This window comes from Mercenaria mercenaria, chromosome 6 (assembly GCF_021730395.1).
Source record: "Mercenaria mercenaria strain notata chromosome 6, MADL_Memer_1, whole genome shotgun sequence".
NCBI classification, from domain to species: domain Eukaryota; kingdom Metazoa; phylum Mollusca; class Bivalvia; order Venerida; family Veneridae; genus Mercenaria; species Mercenaria mercenaria.
The window spans coordinates 30,871,083-30,883,342 of record NC_069366.1 but is presented as its reverse complement, the minus strand read 5'-3'; the positions used below and the strand labels follow the sequence as shown (position 1 = coordinate 30,883,342).

The window sequence follows — 12,260 nt, the reverse complement described above, 5'->3', positions numbered from 1 at the left end:
ATCATACTGTTTTCTTTATTTACCGAATTGGAGAATGAGTTCAAAAGGGAAGAAAATATTCACAGTATAAACGGTTCTATATACGCTGACTTCAGACCAATGAGAAACTCTAGAAATTCATTTTGCAGTGCTAAACTTTAAATATGGAACACTGAATGATACTAGATATTAAAACACGACTTTTTATTTACAGGTTGGCTTGAAGCAGGAATCAATTCACTAGAGATTTATGACGGTGTAACATCTCTGGGCAATGTAATAGCAAGATATACGTCTGAAAATTTTACGGCTGGTGATATTCTGTACAGTTCCGGGGACGGACTTTATATCCGCCTACGAGGGGTTTTCAATATGGCGGACAAGTTAAAGATTGTATACACTGCAGTCAGTAATAGAACAGGAAGTGAGTGTCTCGAATTTTCGATTTAAATCTTTTTCAATTAAGAAAAACTATTTTTACACATTACTGTGTGACTACAGTATGCAGTTGGAAACACAAAATTTGATAAAAAAATGTCTTATACAGGTCAAGGGTTCAAATCAATACTAAGATGTAAGAGTTACAAAACATTAAATTACTCCCACTAATGTATACATGTATAACTCATGTAAAACAATGTAACAATATTGTAAGCTTTGCTGTGTTTTTTCCGACCTTTGACTGGAAAGGAGATATGTAAATTTAATCAAGGGAATTAACTCTAAACTAACGAAGCGAATTTTCGTATCATTTCAGTTGGATGCCCCTCGTCTGCGGGATTTATGTGTGAGAATATGTGGTGCATCCATGATGACTTAATTTGTGATGGCGTTGATCATTGTGGCGATAATTCAGATGAAAACCCTGTTTTAGTTTGTACTAAAACCGAATCATTTGGTAAGACTATAATAAATTTCGGATTGTTTATGATTTGGATTGTCAAAAAAAAATTAACTAATTTTTACTAAAAAGGTATTTACAAAATACCACATGAAGTCGTAAATGCATTTAGATACAGTTACTGTTAAGGGATATAGGGTATATTTTATTAGTCCCCTACTGGTTGAAAACCAGTTTCGGGGACTATAGGAATGCGCTTTTCCGTCATTCCGTCCGTCCGCAATTTCGTGTCCGGTCCATACATCTTTTATCCATTAAGGGATTTTAATATTACTTGGCACAAATGTTCCCCATGATGAGACGACGTGTCATGTACAAAACACGGACCCCTAGCTTAAAGGTCAAGGTCACAATTGGAGGTCAAAGGTCAACAGGGCTTTTTTCCTGTCCGGTCCATAACTCTCCCATCCATGAAGGGATTTTAATATCACTTGGCACAATTGTACCTCATAATAAGACGATGTGTCGTGCACAACTTTCAGACCCCTAGCTCAGAGGTCAAGGTCACACTTAGCAGTCAAATGTTAACATGGCATGAACAGGGTCTGTTTCGTCTCCGGTCTATAACTCTGTTATTCATGAAGGGATTTCAACATTACTTGGCACAAATGTTCCCCATGATGAGACGACGTGTCATGCGCAAAACCCGCACCCCTAGCTCAAAGGTCAAAGTCTCAATTGGAGGTCAAATGTCAACAGGGCTTTTTTTCCTGTCCGGTCTATAACTTTGTCATCTATGAAGGGATTTTGATATTACTTGGCACAAATGTTCCCCATGATGAGACAGCACGTCACGCGCAAGACCCGGACCCTAGCTCAAAGGTCAAGGTCACAATTGGAGGCCAAATGTCAATATGGTGTTTTCCTGTCCGGTCCAGAACTCTGTCATCCATCAAGGGATTACAATATTACTTGGCATAAATGTTCCCCATGATGAGACGACGTGTTATGCACAACACCCGGAACCCTAGCTTAAAGGTCAAGGTCACACTTTGAGATCAAAGGTCAATAGGATTTTTTTCCTGTCCGGTCTATAACTTTGTCATGCAAAACAGGATTTAAGTATCAGTTGGCACAAACATACCCCTGGATGAGACAACATGTTGTGCGCAAAGCCCCGGCCCTAGATCTAAGGTCCAGGTCATACTTAGAGGTCAAAGGTCAAATTCAAGAATGACTTTGTCTGGAGCATTTCTTCTTTATGCATGGAGGGATTTTAATGTAACTTGGCACAAATGTTCACCACCATGAGACGAATTGTCTTGCGCCAGAACCAAGTCCCTAGATCTAAGGTCAAGGCCATACTTAGAGGTCAAAGGTCAAATTCAAGAATGACTTTGTCCGGAGCATTTCTCCTTCATGCATGGAGGAATTTTGATGTAACTTGGGACAAATTTTTACCACCGTGAGGCACACCTTTTTTTTTAGAATTACGTCCCTTTGTTGTTACTACAAATAGATTATATTGTAACTTTTTTATTACTAGCCGTAGGGAAAAATCGAGACCATTTTTCTGTGGTACAACATGCATGGTACATCCAATTTTTAGGTGTATTTTGATCTGTCTCTACCTGGTAAAGAGTTTCTTGTGGACTCGTATTATATAGATTTTTAGGGTTAATTTCACTTTGTTGTTACTATAAATAACTTTTATAACCTTTTGTATAATCGGCCAAAAAATTCCAAATGAAAACAACTGTATGTTTTTATATATGCAAATTTTAATCCAAGTGCTTTGTTGTATTATATTGTATATAAAGTACAATATTGTTTATACATCATTGGCAGATATCAGTTCATTATGTTATACTGCAGTAGAGAAAATTAGGTGCCTTCAAGTAGTGGACTTCACTTGTTCAGTACAGTATCTTTGCGTATACATTTATAAACCGCAGAAACCTGTGATATATGATAATGTACACTTAAATTTCGTTTGTATACATAGTATGAATAAACTGTCTTTTATGATATATATTCATCATCATCATCATCATCATATCCTGTGTTTATTTGTCGACTGCTGCGGGTGTCCCAGTAACTAGGGTAGGCAGCAGGTGGCTAGATTGTTTAACACCCAGTCTCCATGCTTCTCTGTCATGTGGGTCAAAGCTGTCAAGGTTGTAAGCCTTCAAGTCCCGCTTGACACATTCCAACCAGGTCGTTTTAGGTCTCCCACGTCCTTTGGAGTTTGGTATGGACATACTCAAGATTGAGTTGATGCATGATGATGCACGAATGACATGGCCATACCACCTCAGGCGTCTGGTACGAATAGCCTCTGTCACCTCATGTAACCCCAGCTTTGCGTACAGTGCTGCTATGGGTACGTCGTCATTGGGTTTGATGCCACAGATCCATCGGATCATTGACCTGTCGTTTCGACGGAGCCGCTGTAAGTCTGGAGCAGAAGGCGCCCACGTTTCACTACCATGCAGTAGGGCAGAACGGACACAGGCATTGAACACTTTTCCACGAGTCTTGAGGGATACATGCTTGGAAGTCAGAATTGGCAGGAGTTTCTTGAATTTTCCCCAGGCAGTACAACATCTGGAAATGATGGCAAGTTCACAGCCTCCACCAGCACACAGCATGTCGCCAAGATAGCAGAAACCGGCTTCCACGTCAAGCAGAGTACCATCCACATCTACTTGAGTGACTGGTCTACCATCAACTGGCCTTGCCTGGCCACAGCATCTAGGACATACGTATGATGGATTGGCGCTCAGTCTTCCAATGATGCCACTGCACTTCTTGTGAACCCAATGTCTGCACTTGGAACATTCGATGGAGTTTACCCCAACACCACTCCGACAGACCGCGCAAGGAAAAGCACCGGAGTCTTGCAGAAGATCCAGACCAGAGCCAGAGATCATAAACTTGGTCTTCTTCATGTTCACTCTCAGACCCTTGTCTTCCATACCATTCTTCCACGCCTTCAGCTTAGTGACACATTCCTCCAGTGAATCGGCGATCACAGCTAGGTCGTCTGCATACAGGAGCTCCCAAGGCACACCTGTGCGGAACTCGCGTGACAGAGCCTCCAGTACGAGGATGAAAAGTAGGGGACTGAGGACAGATCCCTGATGAACTCCAACTTCAACTCCGAACTCCTCGCTGTACTGCCCGTTGACTCGTACACGGCTTCTTACATCAGAGTACATACCCTGAATGACACGAACAGCCCATTCCTCAACACCCAGACTCCTCAGTGCCCACCAGAGGACTTTCCTTGGTACACGATCGAAGGCCTTCTCCAAGTCGACAAACGCGATATAAAGTGGCTTGTTTGCAGCTATGTACTTCTCCTGTAGCTGGCGTAGGATGAAGATAGCATCTGTTGTACCTCGGCCTGGCACAAAGCCAAACTGCATAGAGTCAATGTCCACCATACCACGGATGAAACTGTCCAACACACGCTCCAGTAACTTCATAACCTGGTCGGTGAGCTTAAGGCCTCGATAATTACCTCGGTCGAGGGCATCACCTTTACCCTTGTAGAGGTTCAGGATGTAGCTCTCTCGCCAATCCTTGGGGATCACACCACTACTAAAGACAACTTCCGCCAGCTTTCTTAACAAATCTATGCCCTCCTCACCTGCAGCCTTCAACATCTCAGCTATGATGCCCGAGGGGCCTGCAGCTTTGCCACACTTCATCTTGCTGAGAGCCTTGCGGATAATATCCATGGTGACAGGTGGGGGTGGACCCTCCACTGGATCAACCTTAGGAAGTAGGTCACTCGGCCACTCGAACTCAACATTCAGAAGTCTAGCATAGTGTTCAACCCAGGCCTTCATCTTGTCCTCATCATTCAGAGATAGTTCTCCCGCATCATTCTTAACACACTTTTCACCCACAACATCCTGATTTGTCCTGTCCATTTGTTTTGCAACTTTGAAGATGCTGCTATCATTCGGAGAGATGTAAGCGAACTGCTCATTCTCAGCTTCTGACTTTGCATGCCAAACCGCATGTTTTGCTGCCCGCTTGGCCTCATTGTAGGCAGCCTTAGCCTTTGTTGCCTCGGTTTTGTTGCCTGCTTTAACCAGAGCTTTATATGTCTTAAAGCTAACCCGCTTCGCCTTGACCGCATCTTCAACCCTATCGTCCCACCACCAGGTTTCCCTTTTCCACCTGTGGTTTTTAGAAAGACCACACACTTCAGAGGCTGTTTCAAGAAGTGGGTTTTTGAATCTTGCCCACACATCTTCCACAGAACCAACAGAATCCATGTTTGCATCATCAGTTACTTTGTCCTTGAAGGTAGCATGGAATTCATTTGCCACGGCTTGATCCCTAAGCTTCCAGGTACGGATACGTGGAATGAATTTGCGCTTTTTAGCTGTGGGGATGCTAACTGTGAAGTCACAAACAACCAGGTTATGTTGTTGGACGCATTCCTCAATTGGGACGACCTTCACATTTTGAACTGATTTGCGGAAACTCTTGCAGTAGAGTATGTAGTCTATCCGTGTTCTGTGATTACTTGAACAGTATGTGATAAGGTGACTGTCTCTCTTAATAAAGCAGGTGTTGCCAATAACCAGATCATTTGCTAAGGCAAACTCCAACACTCTCTCTCCTTCGGTCTTACGGATACCAAATCCTCGACCACCATGAACTTCCTCAAAACCTTGACCTTTAGCACCTACATGGCCATTCCAGTCCCCCGATGGAACAAGAATCTCTGATGCAGGGATTTTGGTGACAACTCCTTGTAGCTGGCCATAGAAGCGCTCTTTCTCAGTTTCAGATAGCCCGGACTGTGGTGCGTACACGGATAGGAAGGTGAAGACAACCTTGCCTATGACAAGTCTCATGAGAATGATTCTATCGGAAACACGCTGAACGTCAAACACATTTCTCAGCCAACAGAATTCCAGCACCTCCTAGACCCCTATCATTTCCACTCCAGAAGAACTTGTATATAGAGTCCTTTCCTTTGATTTGGCGGGTCTGATTCGCTGAAAGACTGCCAGCCCATCTATGCTCTTGCACACAGCAGAGGTCCACTCTTCTCCGGGTCAGAGTCTCCACCACCTCACTGCCTCTCTTCTTCAGGGTACCCACATTCCAAGTTGCTGCCCTGAACTTGGTCGGGTGCTCGTTGGATTCGCCACGATGGCCGGACCCAGCCTCCCGCACCCGAGAGTCAGCCAAGCCCGAGACGCCACCGGCAGACCTATGACTGCTACCGGTACCGCCTGTGTGAGATTTTGATGTACATCTAGCCATATTGTGAAACAAAAGTGTTTTACAGGACCGCCTGTCCTAGCTGACGCCCTAACTCGTCTCTTTGCGGCGTCCGAGTCTCCGCCGTTCCCACACTTGGGCTGGGTGCCTCGCCGTTGTCCTTTCCGGGCAGGGTCATCCGCCGAGCCACTGTGGCAACTGTACCAGAACATCAGTCTGTCGATGACTGCCAACAGAAACCATACTGCCATCCAGGTTATGACAGGCTATTTCTGAAAAATAGCGGTGGCCACTTAACCCAATTTTAAGGAATATTTTCGTAAATGTTTTTTCGAAACTATTTTCCTACATTTTGGCAATGTTCTCAGTATAATTTGCAGTGATACATATAATAAAACGGCAGTTTTAGAATAATACCAAATGTCTGCTCTCTTATTTGTGTTCACCTTTAAGTAATTTCAATCTCTCTTTTTTTCTAGAATCCGATTGGTTATGGACATGGGACGAACCAAAACGAAATGCTATTATTACTATAGGTAAGCAAGCCGATTTCAAAATAACCTAATTTTACCTGAATCTGCAAATTAACAATGCACAATGGAAGTTGAAAGTTGAAACACGTTTTATGAATCTCTTATCAATGCAAGCACAGTTTTTGAAAATTGAAACTATAACCTTTTGTAAATGAAGGAAATTATCTACTGTTTTCAAGTTTTGATAAAGAGTTTTTAACAAAGTCACGATAATGAATCATTTATAACACCCATAAAAACCAACGTGATTCCGAGTGTCTTGATAACTACAATGTATACAAATACATTACATGTATGAACTTAATTACATATCATGCGCCATTTTAAGGACCGCCAAGTGAAATACGCAGCTACCTACAGTGAGATAAGGCGTGTTTCAGTACCTAGAGCTATGGCCATGAGAAATACAAGATTGCTACATAACTCATTCTTTCACATTTTTATGATTCAATTTTATTCAGCACCAAAAACAACGACGGAGGACGCTTGTTTTGGTTTATTCCGTTGCCATGACGACTCGGGTTGTATAGATCCCAAACTTCTCTGTGATAAGGTAGATCACTGCAATGATAGGTCAGACGAGACAAGTTGCAGTAAGTAATGATTATCTCCCTTGTCTAGAAAAAATATTTTTTTTATGATTTATAGGAAAAAAGATAAATCTGTTAGTTTCAACAAAAATGTTTTGAAGCAATCACGCGACAATGTGTGGTAATAAATGCTTGTTGTCCGGAGTGTGTATCTATGTGACATTGGCAAAATATTTTCAAAACTCGGATGTTTATTAAATTTGCTGCACAGCTGAGATATGCAAATAAAGACAGGAACATCAACAGTTACTGTTATTACTTTATTGTGACAGTTTTCATATCTTTAGAATTAATTTAATTGTTTATTCAGCGTAGTATTTTAGTTTAATTGAGTTCAATAGTTTTTATTACCTCTCCTTTAGGTTTAGGAGTACATCATCAAAACACAGAAATATTTGATAGATGAACACCATCTTGGCCAACAATTTACCTACCCATTACATGTCCGAACTGTCATACTAAAAATATTTTCAAAAAGTTGTCCCCCTTTAAAAAGGAATGCCATTTGTATCGAAATGAAAATAAACAATTACTGAAAACCTGGTTGTGAGAAATTTCAGCACTGGAACATTATTGAAAATGCATCAAAAGAAAGATATGTAACATTTCTTTGAAAATGGTTAGTTTTTAAAGGCGCTGAACTGTCCGAAATTGTGGCCTCTTTATGCAGTCCTTTTTCTTAATTCAGCGTATATATCAATAAATTGACGATTGTTTTGTACAGTAATATACATGTTTTATACGCTATTCAGTTTTCATGTAAAACAACCCTTTCTTTCTTTGATTCGGTATTGTTTGAATATTTTTCTCAAAATATCGGGCTAGGCATTATTAAATAAACTTTGATCGATTTACATTTTCATACATCAAAGTTATATCATTTCTAGGTATGTTACATGTAAATATTTTCGTTCGAGCATCAGTTTGAAAATACTGTAAAACTGTTTGCGTTTATGTTTTACTAACTTTACATGTCTATTATTTCTATCGTCTATTTTCAGGTTTGTACATATTGCGTGGTGCAGCTACGAGAATGAATTCAAATACATTTCCAGTTTTCGTTTATGTGCTTAGATTATCAGCATTCAGTTTTATGATTTCTCAATTTTCTGCCTTGTAGTACTTGTTTATAGTATTTATTTATGAATAAATTATTTTGTTAATAATTTGCGTTTCCTGTTATAAAAAAAGACATATACATGACTACAGTATGTCTGACCTACCTTTATTCCTACGGAACAACACTGCTTCATTGTATTGCCCTGGACTAGAACAGTCTTAATGCACTCTTGGTCATTTTGCGATGCTTTAAAATATTAAAGCAGCCGTGTAGCCATTTAAGAATTTGACTAGGCTGTGTTCAGACCGTATGTTTTGTTCAAAGGAGATAACTCCTGAGGCTATTCAAATTTTATATAATTATGCCCCTTGTCTTCTCAAAACGTACGATAATCATGCAGAGCCAAGATGATGAAGTCAGAATTTTTTTACAGAGTTTTTTTTCTAAAATAAAAAAAAAGATTATCTAGTCGGTAGCCAGACTAGAATTTGACGTGTGAGACTAGTAAAAGCGAAAACAAATGAGACTCGGGAAGTCGTAGTAACTTAGAAGTGTTTTAATTTAAAAGTGACAATACAAGAAAAAATTGTTAATATTCTTGCGTTTTCACAATTTACAAAAACAAATCAATATGGAGTAACGTTGCTGCTGGTCACAGGGACAGTTCGACAGGCCCTGAGACCTAAGTAATTTGAGGTCCATTACGAAACAACCTTTCAGAATTGTCTGGTTCCTCGTATCTTATAGTACTAACTTCCAAATCTAAGTTGGATAGTCCCTTTTCAGAGGAAAAACTACCGGTATATACATATGTCAGTTATTTCTTCTCGGAGAGCTTTGATATATAAAAAATAAACGGTAAGGGTAGATTTCCCAGAAACACAGAGCACAGCAAACACAGCCAGTGTCATACATCGCAAGGTAGTTCCACCACAAGTAGAACCCGTGTGGAAAAATATAGCAGCTTCTAAAAATCCAACAACAAGTACGATTAAAACAATTAGACATCAAGGCATCTTAGAACGGACGATGGTAAAACTCCGCTTAGTTTAAACCGGCTTATGATGCACATTAATAATAATATCTCTCTCCGAGTCACAAAAAATGTAAATAAAAGTTTAAACTACCACACATTAATAATGATTACAGATGGGCGATATCTAAAACACAAAAACCTCTGTAAATTATGTAAAAGCAATTCTAAAGAACCGTATACAGAAATATTCAGTGGCTTTGCAGAAGGCAGTGCAACAAGAGAAAAACATTGGCCGAGTTGCCAGAATATAAATATCAAAACAGACTGTTCCAGTGGGCTTTTAAGAAATGGCTATCGTGGAGCTATCCACCTGATCCCGTTTAGATACAAAAATGAAAAGCGTATCGTCAAACTGTAAAGGCTAAATACCATACATTCGATGTGTCTCAGTAAAGTCGGATAACCACTTTTAATAAAACGTTTGATAAATTTATAAAATACAAATAGAACATTTTCATAGCCCGTAATATTACAAACTGTATAAACAACATCTTCTTTAATCTAGTATGAACTTAAGTTTCATATTATACTGAACAAACGGCTAACTCGCCATTAGTTCTTTTGCCAGTAATATAAAAATTGCTGAACGTACAACTTTGAAATTTAGTCTACGCTTAGAACAATATGCTGTTGATAAGTTTTTACAATTTCAAAAAAAAATCGAATTATGCTATCATATAAATTCGCTAATCATCTGAAAAGTCACAAAAATACACTAAAACATCTAGAATTTACAAATTTGAGAGAAACGTTATGAGGGAAGAAAATGACAACATAAACAAAATAATGGCGTTGTCGTGCCCCTTTCACAAAAGAGCATTTAATATGTGTGTGAATTTAAACATTTCCCAGTAAAAAATAAAATCTACACTTACTTATTTCTGTAAATTGTATATATTCATTTTCTAAAAGCGCATCTTTCATGTGTATTTTTGCGACTTTTTAAAAACGGGTTTGGTAGTAAAGTGAATAAAATTATATTTTTACGTAAATTAATACTATTGAAATTTTGGTATGTTAATATTGAAAGATCGATCTAACTGTCGCCTTAATTTAACAAATGTACTTTCAGTAATCTTTACACTATTAGAAAAACAGCAAATGTCGGGTTAGCTCTTTGGTTCATCATAACTTCATCTCTTCATTCGAGGCAATATGTTGTCGCTAGTATCTACTGAAGCAAAATGTATGCACTTTGTAACTTCCATTCCGAACTTGACTGCGACTGTAAAGTTACTGAATTATGTGTTCTCAACGACGATTTGATTGAAGATACACTTTGAGTCAGTGTATCTTTGTAGATTTTTTCGAATATGGAGATTTTTGTTAAATGTTCTTTTTGAATTTTTGTGTCTAATTTTGACGTTTTTTTGTCGAACGAAGCCATGTTTGTTGTCAGATGGCGCGTACAAATTCGCAGAAATGGCAACCCCAGATATTATTGTAGAAATGTTGTTTATACGAAAATAAACGTATTTTGCCAACTATAAAAAAATAGTGAATGTAAATATTTTCTTGAAAAGTGCGCATTGTTGTAAGGATTTTCAAGGAACGATAAATGTCAGAAAGTACACTTAACTTGATAGTGCTTAATCTAATCAATTATACAGACAACAAATAATAAATAAGAATTGACTTGATAAAACATTTCTTTGTTACAACCCATTTAAGCAAAATTGTATATCTAATAATAATTGATTTCACTATTTACTTTGAACGATTTCTCCTCTTGATCTGCTTGATTGATCATCAAACTTGGTTAGAACCAGCCCTGCGTGAACATCTCTTAATTTCACTTAACCGACTTTGGTTTGCATCTTTGTATAAATCTCTTAAAGTAATTTTGTTCAGTACACTGCAAACCTAGAGCTAAAATTAGCAAAAGTATTGAACAATTTCTTCTCATGAACCGCTTGGTGTTTCTTCACCAAACTGACTGTGTAATATTTCTGAATAAACCATTCTCAGTTTTGCTCAAACGGTTCTGTTTGACTCTTTATAGGGGCTACCAGAGATAAAATTTGGCAAGCCTTGTAAAGACGACCGATTGATGTATGCTAACCAAAATTGGTTTGTAATATCTTTGTAGGGGTTTCTTTCCAGTATGTTCAAATCCTTTAAGAGTTTTCCTCGGCTAAATATATATGTTTTAATGATTTCTTCTCATGAAAGCCTTAATGGATCTTCTGCAAATTTGGTCTGTAGTATCCTTGTGGACCTCTCTAAAATTATATTAGGGACTGCCAGGGATAAAAATAGGTAACCCTTTAAAAAGTTCAGCTGAGCTTTCCAGGGTAACTTGGTCCTCTTTATTATTTTGATTCAATCTACTCCAACCTTTCTCCTCATCAGATACGCTTGTTGAACCACTGTACTGCTTAAAAACATTTGGGTTTTGCATAATAGTGATAAAAACTATCATTTGAAATATTTTAGTTCCTCAGATGTTTGACACGGAGCATTTAGTATCTCGAATATCTCAAAACCGTTTCATCATCCGAGGCATAATCTGCGCAAAAATCTTAAACTGAAAGTTTTTTTCTTCTTATAATTATTCCGGAAATCATACCTGTATGAACAAAAAGTGCTTACAATCTACACGTATGATAATTTCATTTGGCATTTTTCATGTAAAAAGGGGCATGAAGACGCATATCAAAAGAAAGAGATTTAAGAAATTTGTTCAGAGTTTAATATTTTACGGAAATTTGTATTTTTATTCATAATCATATTTTTTCTCCCAAGTCATTTAAAAAGATATATTTATTATTTGTATTTCTTCTAGTCAAAGACCCAAAGACGGATGCCTAATTTAATAACATTTTAAGGAAGTTAGTATATCAAATTTTAATTTGCATATCACATACCTTCTTTCCAAACCTATTTAAAAAGAGATCATACTCATTATAGATGAACATATGTCATCAGGTATAAAACTGTATATAGTTGAATAACTTAAATGACTGAA

General features: G+C 38.3%; 1 protein-coding gene across 1 annotated transcript in view; it reads left to right on the top strand.

Annotated features, from left to right (window-relative positions):
* The window catches only part of LOC123549265 (uncharacterized), a 56,588-nt gene extending 48,232 nt beyond the window's left edge, over positions 1-8,356 (top strand). Inside the window, exons 9-13 of the mRNA XM_045337202.2 lie at positions 194-403; positions 737-877; positions 6,553-6,609; positions 7,068-7,199; positions 8,198-8,356. Coding sequence (XP_045193137.2) covers positions 194-403; positions 737-877; positions 6,553-6,609; positions 7,068-7,199; positions 8,198-8,316 — 659 coding nt within the window. The 3' untranslated portion in view covers positions 8,317-8,356. The remainder of the gene's footprint in view (positions 1-193; positions 404-736; positions 878-6,552; positions 6,610-7,067; positions 7,200-8,197) is intronic.
* The last annotated feature ends 3,904 nt before the right edge of the window (positions 8,357-12,260 follow it).